This window comes from Rattus norvegicus, chromosome 19 (genome assembly GCF_021556685.1).
Source record: "Rattus norvegicus strain SHRSP/BbbUtx chromosome 19, alternate assembly SHRSP_T2T, whole genome shotgun sequence".
Lineage (NCBI taxonomy): Eukaryota > Metazoa > Chordata > Mammalia > Rodentia > Muridae > Rattus > Rattus norvegicus.
In genome coordinates this window covers 48,445,784-48,466,420 of record NC_141552.1, presented here as the reverse complement: position 1 = coordinate 48,466,420, position 20,637 = coordinate 48,445,784, and the positions used below count along the sequence as shown (strand labels likewise).

Below are 20,637 nucleotides of genomic sequence, written 5' to 3'. Positions count from 1 at the left end.
TGCCACCACACCCAGCAAGATTATTGAGTTTAGTAGTATTTGCAGTTGGAGACTGAAGAGGAAGCAGGTTAGGGAGGCACATCAGAATAGAAGCTGTGAGGTGTAGACACAAGAATGGAAGGAGGTTCAGGAATTGCTTCCATCAAAGTACCCAACATTGGGGGGTGGAGTGGGGAGGCACAAGTGATCTACTGATTGTCTCTGTCGTCCCCTAATGCTTCAGAACCTGGCCTACTGAATGAAACCTAGGAGTAGGTGAATGCCACAGGTTTAGAGGCAGCTGTGGTGTTTGAGCTAATTGTAGATCCTTGTCAATGAATCGTGGGATCCCATTCTTCAATTCAGCTCTTAGACAGTTTCAGAAATCCCTTGAAGGTTGGGGACCCCACTGGAACTTTGGGGGGCTGTTTTCTCATTGGCCATGGAAGTTCCTATCCTAGGACATCCAGGACTGCAGAGGGCAGCTCTGGCTGCTTAAGGACTGCGGCTGAAGGGGAGAGGCAGGATAAGGCTGTCGCTGCAACTCTGCGGGCCCAGTGCCCACAGTGCACATAGGGCGGGGTCTGGTGGGAGGAGCTAGCGTGACCTTGGTCACTCTCCCGCTGAGACAGCTAGGGGGTGGGACTCACTGTCTCTATGGTGACCGAGAAACAGGGGATAATACTACGGAGCCACTCGGGCTGCAGTCCCGCCCGGGAGCCGGCAGGGAGCGGAGCTGTGGAGCCTCCTGGTCTCCAGCATCAGTTCCTGGGTCCTGTCCGAAGGCACGCTCAGGAGCAGCCGAGAGGTAGACGCCGGTAGGAGAATTGAACATCGACTACCCTAGTTCATACCCTCCACAAAGAGGGGTGGGTGGGAGCAGCCTGAACCAACCTCGGATGGTATTGAGCTGAAGATACCAGCTGAGCACCCGGCCCTGGCCCCAAGGGTTCCACACACACCCCTTCCCCCACCTCCTTGCTAGGCTGATTGATGACTGCAGCTGTCCCAGCAAGAGCTGACAAGCGGATTCAGTTCAGAGGTGTGACTACTGTGTCCAGGGTCTGAGGACCCCAGAGCAGCTGCCCATGATTCTGCTCCATTTCAACAACCCCAAATCGATTTTCCCATAGACAGGAGTGAGCAATAGGCTCAGGATCCTCTCATTTCCTTGAGAAAAGCATCAAGTAGCACCCAAACTCCCCTGGGCAAATTTACCCTTGATCAAGCTTTGGGTTCCCGAGTGGATTTGCACCTTGGGAGAGGCAAAGGGTACCCACCTAGATTACAGTCCCCCAGAGGTGCCTGCAATGTAAGATCCTTGGGTTTCTCAGTCTTAGAAATTGCAATTTACGGATGAGTAGGATGAGTAGGACCAGGAAGGTCCTTTCAGTGTGGACCAACTAGTAATGGGAGAAGAGAAGCTGTTCAGGGGGCCAGGTTGTGGTCATTGGACACTTTTTTTCTAAGAGGCAAGGTAAAGATGGTGGCTGAGAATAAGGGTGTGGTCAGGAAGCTGCTGTGGGTGTGGTGATGGTGGTATGTCTTAACCTGATGCCGGAGCACTCAAGGCAATGCCAGTGTTGGTTAGACTCTGAGGGGCTTTGGGGCAGGGCTGTGTCAATAGCTCTAGTATATGAGTAAAGAGGGAGTGCTAAGGGTGTGGTCAGGAAACTCAGTGTGTGTGTGCTGGTGGGTGCTCAATGCTTTGCATGGAAGAATGGGAGTGTCATTGCATTAGATTGGGGATTTTCAAGGCAGGGCATGTCAGAAACTAGGTATATGGATGAACGGGAATGCTCTAAGGATATGGCCAGGGACCCTTGTAATGATGCAGTCCTGTTAGTGAGTATGGCTGGGGTCTTCAGGATGTGAGTTAAAAGGATGCAAACTGGAGATGCAAGTGTGCGTGTGCAGGGTTTGATTTGGAGAGGGTGGGGCTGAGGGTGTGGTCAGGGATCTGCAGTGGAGATCTGATGAGGGTGTGGTCAGGGGTCTGTATGTAGTAGGATATGCATGTCACTGCAGGGCTGTGAGCATGCTGGGGTGGGGTTTCAATGCAGGGGTCTTAATGTCTGTGTGGGGATAGAAAGGGTCAAATTCAAGTCTTTGGGTATGGGGGTGGAGGAGGCCTCAGTGTAGGGGTGCGGGTATGGTCAGTGGGCACGAGGCCACCGAGGGTGTGGAGAGCCAGGGCTGGGCGCAGCTGAGCTGTGGGAAGGTGGACTGGCATAGCCATGCTCAGTGATAAGAAGACTTTAGTGGAGGGCTGAAGTGTAGATGAGGGGACTGTGATTTAGTGAAGGATTAAGGTACCAAGATCATGGTCCCACGGCAGCATGGAGGAGGTTAAGGGCTATTGTACAAGCCTCTGCCTAGGTTGCTTCCAGTAGACTGGAAGCTACAGCTTCAATTAGTGGCAAGGGGCCAGGAAGCCACGGTTGTGCCCTAGGCTCAGGGAGTGCTGGTATGCCCCACCCATGAGCCCCTGATCCTAGCTCAGCCCAGCCCAGCCCAGCAGCACTGGGAGCTTCTCCCTGAAGCCGCCCTGACACCATCCTACCCTTAGCAACACTCTCCAAGCAGCACCACCCTCCCTTAGCAACTGTCTCCAGGCTTCACAAACTGTGGCCAGGCCAGACCCAAGTTCCTGCTCCCCTCATGTTTTTGTTTAACAGCAAATAGTAACAAGGCCAGGGCCAGGCCAGCTGCGCCCCTGCCTAGGGCAAGCACCATTGCCCTTGCTCTTGCTCCATTGTCAGGCTTAGGCTCCCTAGGTCTCCATGACCTTTACACAGACACTGCCCTTGCTACACACCTGCCCATACACCAGCCTTGTATGGCGTTGACCCAGACTGACATGGAGTTTTAGGGAGGCTTTTCTGCCACTACCCCCACTTCCACCCAACGAGGCTTTGCGCCAGACACAGACAAAGCCATGGCCCTAGCTGCTCTCCTCACAGTCTCTCTGGACAGTGCCACTCTGTTCCCAGAGCTGTGTGGACATCATGACTTCATCTTCTGAGCCCCATTGAGATCCAGGGCTGGCACCGAGTGACAGCACCTTTCTGCCTGTAGCTCTTCCTTGGCTCTGGGCATAGACAGACACAAGGTGCTAATCCCCCTCTCCCTAGGCAACCCAGCCCTCACTGAGAGACTGAGGTGCTGCCAACTCAGACTTCACAAGTTTTGAGAAGGCAGTGGGGACATTCTGGGTCTAGAGGAAGCGGGAATAACTTGGCTGGGAGGTGACTGAGGTGGATCCCCGCAGGGTGGCATGGCAGCAAGCACTGACATAGCTGGGCTGGAGGAGAGTTTCCGCAAGTTTGCCATCCATGGTGACCCTAAGGCCAGTGGGCAAGAGATGAACGGCAAGAACTGGGCCAAGCTGTGCAAGGACTGTAAGGTGGCTGACGGAAAGGCTGTGACAGGTACCGACGTTGACATCGTCTTCTCCAAAGTCAAGTGAGCACCAGGCAACCCTGTTTCTCATATTTCCAGAAAGTGGGGAGTTGGGGGGCTGGAATCGGGGAGGATGTCAAAAAGGGGGAATCCTTATGGTGCACATGGTGCCTGGCAGGGCAAAATCTGCTAGAGTAATCAACTATGAGGAGTTCAAGAAGGCCCTGGAAGAGCTGGCAACAAAGAGGTTCAAGGGGAAGACCAAGGAAGAGGCCTTTGATGCCATCTGCCAGCTGATAGCGGGCAAGGAACCAGCCAACATTGGTGTCACTGTAAGTGCCCTGCCTGCCAGCCCTCCTACTGAGATGAATGGGGGGGGCTCTCGGTGGGAGTGGGGGTGGGTGGGATGGGCCAGGTTCCCTTTCCGATTCTGTGGGAACTCTATCCAAACAGAAAGCTAAAACGGGTGGTGCTGTGGACCGGCTGACGGACACCAGTAAGTACACAGGCTCCCACAAAGAACGCTTTGATGAGAGCGGCAAAGGAAAGGGCATCGCTGGACGGCAGGACATCCTGGACGACAGTGGCTATGTGAGTGCCTACAAGAACGCAGGCACCTATGACGCCAAGGTGAAGAAGTGACACCTGCCAAAGCCCCCAGGGAGGTTGTCCCACTGGAGACCCAGGCCTGGGGTCCAGGGTCACGTGGAACAAGAAAACCCAGCTCCCTCCCTTCTGGATCTGCCACTGAGAGCTTCCTGCCCAGTCCTAGGGCCATCCCATCAGGCCTCTGACCCAGACTGCTGTGTCCCTTCTTCCTGTCTCCCTGACGTCTGTCTGGGAGTCAGTGCCTATATCCTCAGCACCCCAGCCTGGTCCCAGGCATGGCTGACTCTTGCCTGCTTGCCTCATATTTAAGCTGCTGCTCTGGCCAAGTGCCTAATTCTTACCCAGACCTCAATAAAGATACCTTTTGTACCAGGATGGATTGAGTCTGCGGTGATGGGGTCATTCACACCGCAGTGCCCTATTACCCCCTCCTTCCCACACCCTGCTGGGCTCTTTATTCCCACTGGCAGCCATGCCCAGGATAGATGATATCTCCTTCCACTAGTGAGTCCTTCCCATTAGTGCAGAGCAGAGCCAGGCTGCCCAAGACAGCCTTAGGGAGATGCAGAACTTTTTATTGGACCCTGACCCTGGGGCGATGACATCACAGCCTGTTGTCTAATCAATAAGGCCTCAATCTGCTCTCAATATTTGCACAGGAGGAAGGATGAAGCAACAGAATTGGCCTGGACCAAGCCTTGGTAGAGGCTCAGGGACAGGCCTCAGCACCATGGCTGCCAACTGGGGGCTACTTGGATAAGGCATTTTGGGCTCTAGCCCAGAATTTCAGAATATTCAGGGCTAGATAGAACTAGAGAATAAACAATTGATTCCCTAACTCTATGGCCGAGGAAACAGAGGCCTAGGGAAGAAAAAAATTTCAACAGATGAGTCCTAAACCATAAAGCTCATCTTCATGCCAGCCCTGTTCTAGCACAGCAAGTCCAACACTGTTTCTCCAACAGACAGGCCCTAGTGGCCAGTGGAGAGCCTGGTGTCCCACAGTGAGGGACTCCTTGCTGACTCCTCCCATCTGTTCATCATTCTGATGGGGACGGTGGGGCCTGTCTGTTCCCTTCCAGACAGACCATCAGTCCTTGGAGTCCCTGGTGCTAGGCTAGAGCTGTTCCCAAGCAGGCTCTTCACCTTGTTGGAGTAACAAGGGCCTCTCCATGACAGGGCAGCTTCTAGGTTTCAGAGGCTTTAGTAACTTCTTTTCTGCGTACCCCATTCCCACAGCCTGTCCTAGGATCTTCTGCTCACACTAGGCTTAAGCCCAGTCACCCTGGGAGGAGACATGTAGACAAATGGTGTGAGCTAGACAGGGATGAAGAAAGGTCAGGTGGGGAGGAGAGGGCCCAGGCTAGCACCTGGCTCTTCACTGGGATGTCTCTTCTCAAGCTACCTGGGAAGAGTTCCAGCGTCCCCTCCCCAGCAGTAAAGCAGTGGTATCTCCATCTAGCCTGGGAAATCCGTTTGAGTCACAAGCCTCATGTTAGTGAGCATTATGGAAATCTAAATCCTTGTAGCTTCTACTTACGGAAAGATGGTCACAGCAAATGGGTTTACCTGTATCTGTACGTGGGCCTCCCTGTCAGCTAGAGATCCAGGGGTGTGGAGGGTTGGGGTGGGGAGACAGCTAACAAGGAGGGAAGTAGCAGCCTGTTATTCCTGTGACTGGTGGGATGACTTGGAGAAAAGGGTGGGGGTATTGCCTGACCCTGAACTCCATGAAGTAGGAGAAAGATCTGTGTGCCCTCTGAAAAGGCACATAGAGCTAGAAGCAGCTCAAGGTCCACTTAGGGCCAGGGAGACTTCTGTGGTTAAAACCATGAGCACTGGGGTTGGGGATTTAGCTCAGTGGTAGAGCGCTTGCCTAGCAAGCGGAAGGCCCTGGGTTCAGTCCCCAGCTCCGGAAAAAAAAGAAAAACAAACAAACAAACAAACAAACAAACAAAAAAAAAAACAAAACCATGAGCACCTTCTCCAGTAGCTCGGGTCACAAGGACACCCCATTAAATCCCTCTCTACAGTGGGCAGAGGCCTGCCTGAGGACTGGTTGTACACCAGATTTGCTTCCTTCTCCACTGCAGGGCAGACTTAGAGTGCCAGCCTCTCTACTCATTTCTCTCCAGAGGTTTTTCTCTGCCCTTCAAGTTGGCCTGCTAGCCATTCATGGTGACAACTCTGGCCTCTCCTTTGACATTATAATAGCTACGTCCTGTCCCCAGGACTACATGACACATCAGGAGAAATCAGAGGTTGAGAGGACTTCCACCCTGGGAGTGCCTAGCAGCCCAAGAATGGCTGGCCTGAGTCAGGATCAGCTATTTGCGGTGACAAAGGGAGATGGCCATGGAGGTGGCTTAGTGTGCCAGGCACTTTGTTTCTCTTTATAGGAGCTCTGTGCAGATGCTGGGCTGCCACCATAAGAGGTCATACTAGAGGTAGGAGGAGGTGGATGGTGCAAGGAAAGCCAGTGTTTGCCCAGTGCCTAGCATAGCAGGCGCTCTGTGCCCTGAGTCCCCCCTTGCTGGCACGGCTTAGGCTCTATGGAGATTTCTCAATGGGACAAGAAGCCAGAGGAGTGGCTTTTGTGGAACCAAAAACTTATGGCTCCTCTTGAACAAACAGACAAACCCAGATGTCTGTGGATTGATTTATAATTCAGAAACATGGGGCTTCAAACCCACAATGTGGCACAGGACTCATTCCCTGCATGGCATGTGAGTTAGGGCCATGAATCAGTGTCTTAGCCCCTTGCCTCTCTTCCTGACACGGCTCTATAGAGGAAGTGGCATCAGAGTGACAGTGTTTGTTTTCTGGCAACATTTCTCCAGCTCTGGAGAAAGATGGTATAGAAGCAGCTTTCAGTGGGTATAGACCCACTGAGGTTTAAGATACCTAATCCTCATGTGTGAAATGGCACTGAGCTAGGCATGCTCACAAGCCGCACCTCAGGTGGGCCTGCTCCTGCTGTCCAGCTTCTTTGTGCTCAGCCTGTCCTGTTCCTGTCAGCCCTTCTCCTTACAGAGGAAACCTTTTAAATGCACGCAGGCCTCTACCCTTCTGCCCCTTAGTGGAACTCTGCAAGAAGCCTGTGCAGCCAAGTTCCTCTGCCTTCCCAGCTCCCAGCCGGGGAGAGGAACCACTCCCTTTGTGACACAGCAAAGCTGCAGCCCTCCTCTTGTTCTTGCCCTTGGTCCTGTGCTTTGCCTAGTAACCTGCTTATTTTCAGGTCTCATTTGACTGTCCTCTGGGAACATTTTCCTGACATTGCATTCTCCAGGCAAAGACTGATGTGCTGTCACATACTCCTGTGGTACCACATTCCACTGTATCCCTGATCCATGATCCTTCAGGGATCACTAGACTCTGCATCCAAGTCTAAGAGGCTCTGCATCTTTCCATTAGCATCCTAATCTGTGAGACCCACTACACACCAAGACTTCGCTAGAGCTTCCATATGGACCTCAACATTAACCCACATGCTTATTCCAATCTCTCATTAGACCTACTCTGAGGACCATCACCTGAGTCTTACTAGGCCATGGGCTCCTCTGGACGGAGTGTATACACTTGCACTATGGCAGCAGGAGACTCCAAACGTTTCAGAGTCTTTGGAAATTCTAACACAAAAGAAAGTGACAGATGTTCTTTTGTAACTTTCTGCCACAGCCTGAAATGACACTGAAAAGTGTCCACTATTTTTTCTTTTCTGATATTTTCAATCAAATGTTTCTGTGTGAAATGGTGCCTAGGACCAAGTGCCAACAATTTGTGTGGGCAGAAGGAAAGAATGACCAAATGGGAGGAAATAAATAGGAAAATAAAGAGGGACAATATAATGTAATCATAATAAGTTTTTCTTAATCTTTGGGGATAAACACCAGTATCCACTACAGGGACAGTAGGGCTGAGTTACCTCCATGGGTGAGGGAGTGGTGGGGAAGGCTGTGGTGCTAGCTCCACAGACTAGGCTCAGGGTCAGCTTCTGAGACACTCTGTATTAGGTACTGACCCGTGTTGTGTACCGTTGGTGAGGAGGAAGACAGAGTGCTTTTCCCAAAGGGCGACAATCTCCCCAAAGGATGAGTCTTCTCAGGAGGCAGGAGCGATTTCCCGGAATAACCTTTCTGCTCTTTATTCAGCTGCTGCAGCAGATACTCATTAGTTACCACCAGGGACCTGAGGCCCGGGGGGGAAAGGCAGTCATGAAATCACAAAAGCAAAGCACATGCCATTCAGGTCTGAAATGGCTACTAACATACAGTGCAGTAACACCTTTCAATAGAACTGTCCAATTTATGAGTAGATTATTTTAAAAGCAGACCATGGTTCCTTTGTTACAGTTCATGGACTGCATTTCAGAGTGACTGAAGCAGTGATGTAGCTCATATTTTATGGACTAGTTCTTCCATTCTTTCCAAAGCCCTTTCTTGATGAGGGAGGGAGAAGCACAGGAGCACTGGCATCTGATCACTGTCAACCCCCCTCCCTAATCACTGCCTCCTTTAATAGCCCGTCTCTGTACCAGACCAACGGTACAAGCCACCACTGCATTCTCCAGCTTGGAATTATCACACAACACTAAAAGCCATCCATTCACACATCAGCACAGAATATGACATATACAGCCAGGTGTGGTAGCACATGCCTTTACTCCCAGCCCTCAGGAAGCAGAGGCAGGTGGAGCTCTGGGACTTTGAGGCCAGCCTGGTCTACCTAGTGAGTTCCAGGACAGCCAGTGCTATGTAGAGAGATCCTGTCTCAAAAAAAAAAAAAAAAAAAAAGTATGGGGCTGGGGATTTAGCTCAGTGGTAGAGCGCTTGCCTAGCAAGCGCAAGGCCCTGGGTTTGGTCCCCAGCTCCGAAAAAAAAAAAAAAGTATATAAATGGTATTAATTCTAGCACTATTGGGGGGGGTGCTGGGAACTGGAACATGAATCTCACACTTGCTGGGTACGTGGACCACAGCTCATACTATATTATTTTTGGAAGCCAAATACTGTTCCTCTAAACTGATATTAATAGAGAACTAATTATTTTTTAAAAAAAGGTATAATCATACAATGAGGACTAGGCATCTATAAAAAGGACTGAGAACTAACTCATAGACCGTTGTGAACTGATTTTTTCAAGATAAAACTTGTCCCAGCACATTCAATCCTCCCTCCCTCATCAAACAATCAAACAAGTTGAAGCAGGCCTGGAAGGGGACTCACAGAGCACTGGCTCCCTTTTCAGAGGATTCTAGTTCAATTCCCAGCTCTCACATGGTGGCTCACAACCATCTGTAACTGTAGTTTCAGGAGATCTCAGAACCCTCTTCCGGATTCCATGGGTATTAGACATGTGTGCATGTAAAGTACCCATGCGCATAAACGTTTTAAAAATTAAAAAAATGGATTAAATCAGTAACACCTGTGCTTTTTATGCATAAAAGATGAGCAGATAACGGCTCCACCAGCATGCACGATAGAAGGCCAGTGAGACAGAACAGTAGGTGCTTCTGGGTTTACCGTATTTATGGACATGACTTTGGGAGGACGGTATGTTTTATAAAATTGTACAAACAAGATAAACCAAAAAAAGTTCCCTAAGCATCAAAGTAAAATAAAGCAAATGGGCTGAGTGCCTAGAGGGACGGAGCTGTCTCAGGTTCACTGGAATGGATGTTTTGAGTGTTTGTCCCTTAAGAGGTGCTCTCTAATATGTGCACAGTGTGGGCTCCAGACCAGTAGCTGAAGCCCAGGCTGGAAACATCAGAAATGCAGATTCTCAAGCTCCCAGCCCACAGTGTCAAGCAGAACTCTGGCCTGGGACCCAGCAATCTGCACTTCAACAACTCCTTCCTGTAATTCCCTTGCAGACTAGGTTTGAGAACCATGACTTCATGCTATTATCTTTACTCTGTAAAGCTTGAAATACTTATAAAAGAGTTTTGTTGTTGCTTGTTTTTTTTAAGAGAGTCCCAGGTGGTACAGGCTAGCCTTAAACTCGCTATGTACTAGAGGCTGCCCTTGAAGTGCTGACTCCTAAGTGCCAGGATTATAAGCAGGTGCCACTATGTCCAGCTGAACAGTTGTGGGGCTTTTGTTTATTTTTTGTCTTAAGTCATCCAGAAAGGGCCTGGACCTGACCCTCTGGCTTTAATGCTACTCTACTGAAAACCAATGGTGAGTTCTGGGTTTTGATGTCTGTAAAAATGAGTGAGAGTTCTAGCAGAGGTGGACTGGCAAATCAACTCTTAAAGCGCTTTCTCAGGATCGCCTGCTGCCTTAAGCCACCTCCCCAACTTCCAGGTGTCTCCAGTCTGCAGCTTGAAGGTGCTTTCCCTGTGACGAAGCTGATGTTATGGAGTACTTTAGATTCTTTTCCCTATTACTCCCTACTGAGTGCTCTTGGTGAGTCTTTTGGGCCCAATAGCAAACACTTTCCAGAGGAGCCAGATGGGCTGAGGGGTTGGTAATGACCAAAACAATTGGATGGCCCTAGAGTCCTATTACAGCCACGAAGAAACTAATTATTGAGTAGTTGCAACCCACCGCCAACAACGTTTGTCCCTGGTGTATCATAGCAGTCCTAAAGCAGTCCTTTGATCCCTGGCTAGCTGGCCAAGTACAGGAGATTTACATACAGACTGCACTAATTTACACAGGTGTGGATTCTAGCTTCCAAGAAAAGCAGAGGAGATAAAGAGGAGTGAACACAGCTTGGAAGCCAGCCAGCCAGGCCTGCTCCTACCTCTGACTCTCATGGAGAAGAGCAACTGTCTCCTCCAGCCTTTTCAGCTGAGTCAGCTCCTGGTTCAGGCAAGCCACCTGTATGGTCAGCTGTTGGTTTTTGTGCAGAAGATCATCTACAAAAGGTACAAAAGCCAAGAAGTGAGCAGAACTCCAAGTTCATTTTTGAGTAGAGCCCAAGTACTCAGGAACATCTTGACTGTCCCCCCATAAACACCCCCACACACCCACCATCCCCTTCCTTGGAAACAGAGGCTATTTGATAAGAATATGGCATTTGGCAACAGATCTGAATTACAGTTTGGCCAGGTACAATTGCACATTGGTGTATAAACTTTTGAGTTGTACTACAGACGATGACCAAGGCCCACAGTACCCCCATGAGGACCCAGGGACACACCTGCCCTCTCTCTATACTTAGTAAACAAATAATCTCCTGCATTCTATTTACCTAGTTTATGAAAATATCTACAACTGTGTCAATCTATAAAATTATAAAACTGCAACATCTCAGTGATAGCGAAGACCGTGCCACCTGCCTGCAGCCATGAGGTAGTGAGAACACACAACCCCGGTCCTAGAAGAGCCAGTTTTCTAGAATAATGCTCTGAAAACACTAATGTGCTTACCCATCACCTGGGATCTTGTTAAAATCGATTCTGATTCAGTAGATGGTGAGGAAGACCAACGCTCTTGTCTAACAAGCTCCCAGGTGATGCTACCATGGATCACATTTTGAATGGCAAGGTCTGGAAGGTGAAACCAGGAATGCTATAACAACAGTAACCCCCAGTGAGCTGCTGTACAGAACCGGGCCTTATGGCTGAATGAAAGGATTAGCTCTCAAAATAGGTAGGAGAGGATTGATGTTTCCTTTTTATCTGGTTTTGTGACTATCACCAGGTGGTGCTGAGTTTCACAGTGGTGGCTCAATGCTTCTGCCTCAAGTTTCTCACAGCTGTATGAGTGCTGCTTACTTATGAAAGCTGTACTACAGGTTTGAAGTTGAGGGCAGATTTTAAAATATAGGCCAACCTATGATAGTACTGAAATAGTGGAAACCAATACTTGAGTGAATATTGTTTTACTATCACAATGGCAAACCTAAAATGAAAAGGTAACATTTTCAGCTGGGCATAGCAGCATACACATTTAATCCTAGCACTTGGGAGGCAGAGACAGGTGAATCTCTGAGTTTTCAGCCAGCCTGGTACATAGAGCGAGTTCCAGGTCGGTCAGGGATACACAGAGAAACCCTGTCTCGAAACAAAACAAAACAAAACAAAACAAAACAGAACAGAACAAAACAGAACAAACCAAAACAACAAGGTAAACAGACAAAAGTAGTATTGGGGGTTGGAGAGATGGCTCAGTGGTTAAGAGCATTGACTGCTCTTCCAGAGGTCCTGAGTTCAATTCCCAACACCCACATGGTGGCTCACAACCATCTGTAATGGGATCTGATACCCTCTTCTGGTGTGTCCGAAGACAGCTACAGTGTATGCATATAAACAAATAAATAAATCAAAAAAAAAAAAAAGAAGAAGAAAAGAGTAGCAAAGGAGGAGTGGAAAAGGAGCTCAAATACAGATGTGCTTAATCAAAACCACGTTTCTGGGGAGTGATTTAGCAACATGTAAAGGTCTATGCCTTTTGACTTCCCCTCTTCTGAAATGTACAGCAATCTTTGCCCAGCAGCTTTGGGAAGCAGCATCATTGACAGCAGCACAAGTCTCAGGAGCTGTAGCTCCATCACCAGGAAGAAAGGTGGTCTCAGAGCACTGTTTTCATTCCGGGCATTACCAACATTCTCACCATGGTAATTAAATATTAGAAACAACAGTATAGAATTTGACAGATAAATGAAGACTACTCATGCAACTCCGGGGAGTTGCCAGTGCCATTTAGCATTAAGTGAGGATGTAGAAATAGTTGTGTGGTTGCTGGGATATGGAGGGGAAAATGACTACACAAGTATATAATGGTAACTTTCTGGAGTTACAAAGGTGTTTTATCTTTTCATTAGCGTCAAACTTAAGATGAATATATTTTGCATGTAAATTATCTTTAAAACTTATGGTATAATTGAAATCTTTGAGTTGCATGTCTATCTTATGGAGGTTATCTGGGAGAAAGAATTCAAAAGTGCTGGTGGTGCTCATTGCTGGGTCATTGAGCTGTATTTCCTTATCCATTCTCTCCTGCTGAAATGACAAAAGGCAGTGTCATTCTAAAAACACAGTCCATGTATGTTTTACATGAACACAAAGCTTTATGTGGTAGTTCAAAGATGCCTACATTACAATTTTCTGGGGATCCATCCCGGGTTGGATTCCTAGCACAACAAAAATAAAATGACTCTCTGAGGTTAAAATCATAATTCCTGTTAAGTCCCAAAGACAAATATGGCTAAGAAAACCAAAGGCAGCCCTGGGCTGATGGAGCTCTTTAAACAGGGCATTTGCCAACAGTTGTTTTGGGCAACTACACTCCAGGCTTTCCTAACTTACCGTGTGTGTGAGATGGGTGCCCACTCACAACCGAGGTGGCAGCAGCTCCCTCCAACTGCTGAATTTTTTCTGACAAAATAAGGTTTTCTTCCAACACTTTGACCAGTTTTTGCTTCAAACTTTCCTTTAGACCAGAAAACAATGCAGCAATGCATTAAGAATATGAATTCCTGGGCAGGGCCTTTTCCTCTAACAACTGACAGAACGGGGTGCAGCTGTGCGGCCTCACTGCAAATTTGATTTATAGTAAACATAGTTCAAACTGGTTCTGTGTAACCTCAGTCTTCCTTACAAGTAAGGTCTTCCATGACTCTTGCTGGACACTGGTGGCTTTGCAAGAGGCTGGCATTCTGGGTCATTAATCAGAAGTTTCTAGGGCCCAGCATGGCACCTGAAAACTTGCTGAAGGTAAGAAAACAGAAACCGAGGACTATTAGATTCTTTCTTTCCCAAAGCTGCATCCAGTTGTTCAAATATGACTGCTGCTCTGAGGCTCTCTGCTCTAGCAGAAGGGAAAAGATGGCCTTCCATCATTGGGACCATGTTATGGTTCTCAACAGTAGAGTTTTTGTGGGCTTCCTCACTCTGTCTTTTCAAGTATTTCTTTAGGAGATTTGGATTTGGGCTAGGAGGACAGAGTCATTCCCGAGGAATAATGAGTTCTGTATTCCTGATTTGTCCCACTTGCCTTTTCCCTATTTTGGTTCTGGAGTGTCTAAGTGTCCATGGCAGTGATGCCCCCAGGGGCCCTGGGCTGTTCTAGTCATGATGCCATGTCTTTTCTGGTAAAGGGAGAGAGAGCTGAGGGAGGGTGTCATACCACATCACTGGGAACCAGCTGCCCTGCTTCCTTTAGCTCCGTCTCCCTCCAGTGCAAGGCTCTCCCTGTCTTGTCGTCAAGCAGCGAGCGATGCCACTGCTGGGGAGGTGCAGGCACCACCAAGGACAGGAGCAAATCTCTGGCAGGACCTGCCAAAAATCCAGGTTGGAAAATTTTAAAAACCAAAGCTCAGAATTCCAAACCAACAACTGTCAGCTCTGCTTTTGACATCAGTTTTAGTGGCTGTACGAGGTGTTATGGACCCAAACCCTTTGTGAAGGATAACTCAGAACCCTCCCTGAATGGTCCAGAGGTACCATTCCAATGGATGATTCCTGGCTCAACATGGAAAAGAAGACTGTTTCTTTATCCTCTTTGTCCCTTTAGAATTAAAAAGTTATTTACTAGCATATATTGATTATATATAACAATGGATTTATCATGAATTTCATGATACATGTATATAACCTATTATTATACTCACACATGTATTACCCTCTCTGTCCTCTTCCCATATAATTTTTTAATTAAGAATGTTGGGGTGGGGGTTGGAGAGATGGCTCAGCAGTTAGGAGTATTTGCTGCTTTTGAAGAGGACCAGAGTTCAGTATTCAGCACTGTGTCAGGTGGTTCACAACCCCTGTAACTCCAGCTTCAGGGAATTTAACTCCTTCTGATCTCTGTGGGGCACCTATACACACATGTACACACCAATGTTCATAGGTAACTATGCACACATGTACACACCAATGTTCATAGGTAACTATACACACATGTACACACCAATGTTCATAGGTAACTATGCACACATGTACACACCAATGTTCATAAGTAACTATACACACATGTACACACCAATGTTCATAACTAAAGCTAAAATCTTTTTCTTGTTTGTTGGGTTTTGTTTGCTTGTTTGTTTTCAGGACAGGGCTTCTCTGTGTAGTCCTGGCTGTTCTAGAACTCAATGTGTAGACCAGGATGGCCTTGAACTCACAGAGATCAGCCTGCCACTGTCTCCCAAGTGCTGGAATTAAAGCATGCACACCATTACTGCCTGGATAAAACTAAAATCTTTAAAGAAAGTTTTCTTGTGCTGGAATGGGGCTTGTGCAAGCTAGACAGATGTTCTACCACTGGATTGTAGCCTCAGCCTTTAGAAATTAAAAATATTTTTTGCAGCCCAAACAATGTTTAAGTTTCTAGTTTCTTCTTAAAGCTTTACTAACAAGTAAAAGTTCCTTGTGTTCTCTTGCCATCAAACAACAGATAAACACCCAGAGCTGACCACACTTCTAAAAATTAACCCCTGAAAAGAGCCCGAGAGCATTAACTCATTTGCATTTTAAAAATCAACATTTCAACAGTCTCTACAAATTTCAGATGATCAAACCTCATTTCTGTTGTCATCAATACTGGCACTTTCAAAGGGTCATAAAATGGTTTTGCAATTATTACTATAACTACTCTGTATTACATATATCTGATCATGCAACACGTTACCAAAGACCACACATGAGCACATACAAGCACAGCATAGGAAGAAAATGATTTCTACAAAGCAGTTGGAAAAACAGCTGATTTAAAAAAAATAGGGAAGACAGATGTGACAAAAATGCAGATTTGGTACTTATGGTGTTTCTGGGAAATGTCTGTGAGATACAAGCTCCCCTTTGTAGGCTAAGGGAACTAGATGGTTGTTAACAAAACAAACCACAGGGCAGAAGAAAGGTCCGGCCCTCCTCAAGGAAGAGAGAGAGCTATGCACTTACCAAGAAACTTCTTGTTGAGGAGAAGGGAGCCAGAACCATTCCAGTGCTTATCCACCAGCTCCAGGAGCTGTCTGAGGACAGTGGCTACGTGGGGTGTTCTGGCAGAGATCGGGGGACTACGGTTTCCTGATAAACCATGCAAACTGCCCAGGTCACTAGAGAAAGGCTCAAGAAGACAAAAACAAAAACAAAACCCAGGACCGTTTGTGTCGTTTTTACACAACCAGGGGGATAAGGATCCATACATTTAAAGCATCAATAATTCTTTAAAGTAACAAAACTTTCATCTTTTGGGTTAGATATGAATTGCATATTACTATGTCCAAGGCAAGCACATAAAACACGGATGGAAATTTCTTGTTTCTTTTTTCTGTTTCTTTGATAGATTATTCCCAGGACCCTGTATGTGCTCTGCAAGTGCTCCACCACTGGGCCTCATCACTACATCCTCAAGGACAAATTCAAAATGAGTAGGTCCTCTAGCATTATTTTTCCGTGGAGGTTTTTATAATTTATAAAATTATAAAATGTGTTATTTAGTACGTACATGTATGGTTCAGTGTACTATGTAATACAAAAAGAAGATTAGGGGCTGGGGATTTAGCTCAGTGGTAGAGCGTTTACCTAGGAAGCGCAAGGCTCTGGGTTTGGTCCCCAGCTCCGGAAAAAACAAAAAAAAAAAAAACCAAAAGAAGATTAAACTGCAGGGCAGTTTAAAAAGTACCATATGTGACAAGATAAAATTAAGAGTAATTTAATGAGAAATTAAAATTGATAATAAACTTTTATTTAAAATAAAATAAATGCTCTCTAACATTTTAAGAATGTAAGTGAAATGTCATTGTTGGGACAAGTACTAATGATATTTTTTATATAAAGAAATTATAGATCTGTATAGTAAAATTCATAGTTGCTTTTATTCATTCCAACCTGACACATACATTATGTATTTTATATAAAAGTATATTTCCTAGTCTTTTATATAGAGTCCGTGGACTTCAAAAAAGCTAGTACAGGTTAGATATGCAGCTCAGTGATAGAGCTCTTGCTTAGCATGTGCAAAGCCCTGGCTTCTATCCCTAACAACACACACACACACACACACACACACACACACACACACACACACACACACAGAGATATAAATTAAAGACAGCCAAATTATTTCTCAATTCTTGGCTCCTTTGATGTAAAAGGATGATTAATTTTCTAATGAAACACAACACCCAGGACGTGACATGAGTTGAGTAACATGTGCAGCCTGTGATTGGTAGGGAATGGCATTACAACTGGGATAAACATGGACTCAGGAAATCTGTACCCAGCACTGATGGGGACAGAATAAGTAAGGACTGGGAATGTATGAAGGACACAAGATTGGATCATTTGGGATGGTAACCTAATTTGGGGTTAAAGTATAGAAAAGTCTTGTCATATCAAAAAGCTACTTTAGGGAAATTTACTAAAAATAAATATTTACTGTTAATGGTTTTCTTTAACTTTTTTTTTCTTTATTGGTTGAGACAGATTCTCATGTGGCCCAAGCTGGTCTTGAACTCCTGATCCTCCCACTTCTGCTCCCTAAGTACTAGTGATATACTCCACCATGCCGAATTTAATGCTTTTTTTTTTTTTACGATTGAAAATGATCAATTTCAGAAACCAAACACTCATATGAATGAGTTTTATATGTTATAAAACTCACAGTCAAGGACCTGGCATGGGTGAGGGCCCTGAACTCTATCTCAAGCACTCACTAAAAGCAAAAACGTCTGCTTTGTATTTATATTAAGTTAGCACTTTGAAAGCTCTCCATATTAAGAAAAATAACATCTAGCAGGAAAAAGTGGGAATATTAGATAGTCCAAAAATGTTGAGATTTTAACAATATGTGAAATAAAAGTGAATTTTTTTCCTTAGGCTGTTTTAGTAAGGCAGCATGCCAAGTATCCTAAGTGTTCTTGGGACGTCACCCTAAATACTTTAGTGCAGTTAGTGTTTTTGTCTGATAAAATAATCATTTGTTGCTAAGAATGTAAAACCAGCCCAAAACAAAATAAAACAAAAACTTAAGGAAAATATTGCAAGACTGCCCCCCTTTGGTGCACAAAAAATATGACTGTCTCCAGAGGCTTTCTGGCCTCTCCCTTTTCTTTGCTTGAGGCATGTGATTGGGCCTCACACATATCAGGTAAGCTCTACCTCAGCTCTTCCCTCCAGAGTTCTGAAACTGAGCAGGAAGAAGTCAAAGGGTCAAGTCATCCTAATGTGCAAAGAGATTCCTGACAACCAGAAATTAAAATGACTGGGAATAGCATCTGACCAAACACTCTGCTTCTCGAGGAGACAGGAAATGACTGACGCAGGCTTTACATGAAGAGGGCCATGGACCATTGGAGATGTACTCCTTGGTCTAAATGGAAGGCTTCCTGGTGACAATATGAAAATTAGCACTCTGAAAAGATAGCTCTTGAATTCTGAGTTCATTTTCAGCTAAAAATCCTCTGGACAATCTAATTCATTTGCTTGGGGAAACTTCTGGGGGGAAATTTTAGAATCATTTGTGTTTCTGACAAGACAGAAAAATGATGATTTTAGCCTAGCACTGGAGGCTGAGGCAGGCAGATCTCTGGGTTCGAGGCCAGTCTGATCTGTGAATGCAATGAGTCCCAGACCAGCTAGGGTTACAGTGAGAAACTGTCTCAAAAATGATTTTATAAAAACTATTTCAAGTAAGTTACTTGTGACAACTTCTCTATAGCTTCCTATTGGAAACCCTCGCAGGACATTAAAGTGTTCCCTGCCATGTACCATGCTTATGCTCTCAAAGTAAATCAAGGTCAGTTCCTTTGTGATATAAAGCTTTTCCTAAGGGCAGAAGAATCACAGGCTTTATCCTGGTAATATTGGTCATAGGCCTTTGAAAATCCCAACGAACTTCTAGCGCTATTGCTGGGAACCACCCCAGACCCCAAGAGCAGTACACTCTGTCCTGAGCCTCTGTGTCTCTTGTACACACAAACAAGTCAGTACTTGCACCTCGCTGCCTGTAGCATCTTGGAAACCACGTTTCAGATTCAGGTTGGCAAGGATATTGTCCTTCCGCTTGAATCCTCTCCTTGAAGGGCTTAATGACCTCTTAGTTGGAATCTCTCTGTTTTCTGGAGTCCCAGGAGGCAACAGCAGTGTCCGCAGAGAATTTCCTAGGGCAGGGTTGCTTGGGAAGGAACCAGGTGCTGGTGCAAAATCACCGAGGCTGGACAGCTGTTGCTCTACATTGGCCAGCAGAGCATGGTCACTGTTGAAACGGGTTGTGGCATAGAGATCTGTGGAGAAAGCAGCCTGGGAAATGAACCGGCCTTTCAGCTCTCTTAGGCCTTGCATCTGTTGGTATCTATAACTACTCTTTAGCATACACTCCCCTCCCCCCCCCTTTTTTTTGTTCTCCCGCTACCTAACAAAACCTCAGTTCTGATTAACTGCAACTCTACTCACTCCTATCTTATACCAGAGCAGAGGCTGAAGAACGACACATCTATTCTAACCTTTCTCCCTTTAATTCATCATTGCTAGGTTACTTTGAATATCATCTCTTCCCTCCTTTATCTCACTAAGAAAACCGACAATCAAACTAAAGGTCCATGCCACCACCCCACTGAATTTATCAGCTGACTTATCACTTATCTGCTGTCTGAATATATCCTCTGTCCCTCCCACCCCCTTGTAGATGAACTGCTGGTACATCATTTGAGGCCGGCTCCTACCAGCCAACCTGATTTCATCTCTACTGGACTAGACAAGGACTTTTCCCTTGCATCTGTTCTCTGTGTTGTTGTTGTTGTTGTTGTTGTTGTTGTTGTTGTTGTGTTGTTGTTGTTGGCTATGTCATTAATTCTCCCTTTACTGATGGTTCTGTGAGTCTTATAGGACTCCATAGCCTCTTCCATCTCTCTGTTCTCTCCCTTTGAGAAACTTTTTTTCCCCTTTTCTTTTTTTCGGAGCTGGGGACCGAACCCAGGGCCTTGGCAAGGCAAGCACTCTACCACTGAGCTAAATCCCCAACCTACTTTGAGAAACTTCTTGAAGGGGTTTTATTTACTTAGTACTCTATTGCTTCATGCCCAAGCTTTTTTTTTTTTTTTAACTCACCTTAATGGAGCTTTTATTTTAATGTATCCCCTGAAGCTATTCACTAATTTCTTTGTATTTCCAAATAACTGCCAAACCCTAGCGCTCCTTCCCTAGAGCCTCCAACACTCCCCCCCCTCCCTCTCCCTCTCCGGGGTTTCTCTATGTAGTCCTGGTTGTCCTGGAACTCATTCTGTAGAACAGACTGGCCTTGAACTTGGAGATCTACCTGCCACTGCCTCCTGAGTGCTAGGGTTAAAGGTGTGTGCCATCCCCCATGCCGGGCTCACTTTCCCCTTCTTAATGCACACTCTTCAATGGGACCCCAGTGTAATAATACTTGGCTTTCTCCTCTTCACTCCTCTCCATCTATTATGTCAAATTATTAGGCTGCAATCTTGGGGAAGTTCTAGCAGCATCTCGAACTTAAGATACCTAAAACCAAACAATGTTTATCTTAAAACTTATTTCTCCTGTTCTATTCATTTTAAAATATATATCTCAATAAATGATAACTCCATTCTTCCAGTAGTTTAGGTTGAACCCTGGAATCACTGAGTCTCTTTCTCCCACACTTTATTCCCAGGCCATCAGCAAATCAAAGGGTAATTTTCTTATAGTCAAAATCTGTCACCCACGCACTGCCTCCACTGCTCTCTCTAGCCAAAGCCACCA

General features: G+C 46.1%; 2 protein-coding genes across 24 annotated transcripts in view; one reads left to right on the top strand and one right to left on the bottom strand.

The window, feature by feature from the left end:
- Positions 1-20,637, bottom strand: part of Lrrc36 (leucine rich repeat containing 36) — a 68,272-nt gene that overhangs the window by 10,055 nt on the left and 37,580 nt on the right. For 3 of the 21 annotated variants that reach the window (XM_087594844.1, XM_087594845.1, XM_087594848.1), the window contains 7 exons: positions 18,874-19,160; positions 15,835-16,000; positions 14,066-14,214; positions 13,246-13,369; positions 11,365-11,484; positions 10,737-10,851; positions 7,841-8,178 (listed from right to left, as the gene is read on the bottom strand). In XM_087594844.1, the coding sequence (XP_087450970.1) occupies positions 7,953-8,178; positions 10,737-10,851; positions 11,365-11,484; positions 13,246-13,369; positions 14,066-14,214; positions 15,835-16,000; positions 18,874-19,160 (1,187 nt within the window). In that variant the 3' untranslated portion in view covers positions 7,841-7,952. Of the gene's footprint in view, positions 1-6,635; positions 6,833-7,835; positions 8,179-10,736; positions 10,852-11,364; positions 11,485-13,245; positions 13,370-14,065; positions 14,215-14,549; positions 14,757-15,834; positions 16,001-16,732; positions 19,177-20,637 lie in introns of those variants that run through there. The other 18 variants (XM_087594846.1, XM_087594840.1, XM_087594849.1 and 15 more) reach the window with 13 other exon arrangements.
- Positions 594-4,365, top strand: Tppp3 (tubulin polymerization-promoting protein family member 3). 3 transcript variants are annotated; one of them, XM_087594158.1, is made up of 5 exons: positions 594-787; positions 3,081-3,091; positions 3,251-3,444; positions 3,560-3,713; positions 3,835-4,365. In XM_087594158.1, the coding sequence occupies exons 1-5, from the start codon at positions 637-639 to the stop codon at positions 4,021-4,023; spliced, it is 699 nt and encodes a 232-aa protein (XP_087450284.1). In that variant the 5' UTR covers positions 594-636; the 3' UTR covers positions 4,024-4,365. The 3 variants fall into 3 exon arrangements, with proteins under 3 accessions (XP_087450284.1, XP_087450283.1, NP_001009639.1); XM_087594157.1 differs by lacking the exon at positions 3,081-3,091 and having other exon boundaries at positions 685-787; NM_001009639.1 differs by lacking the exon at positions 3,081-3,091 and having other exon boundaries at positions 699-797.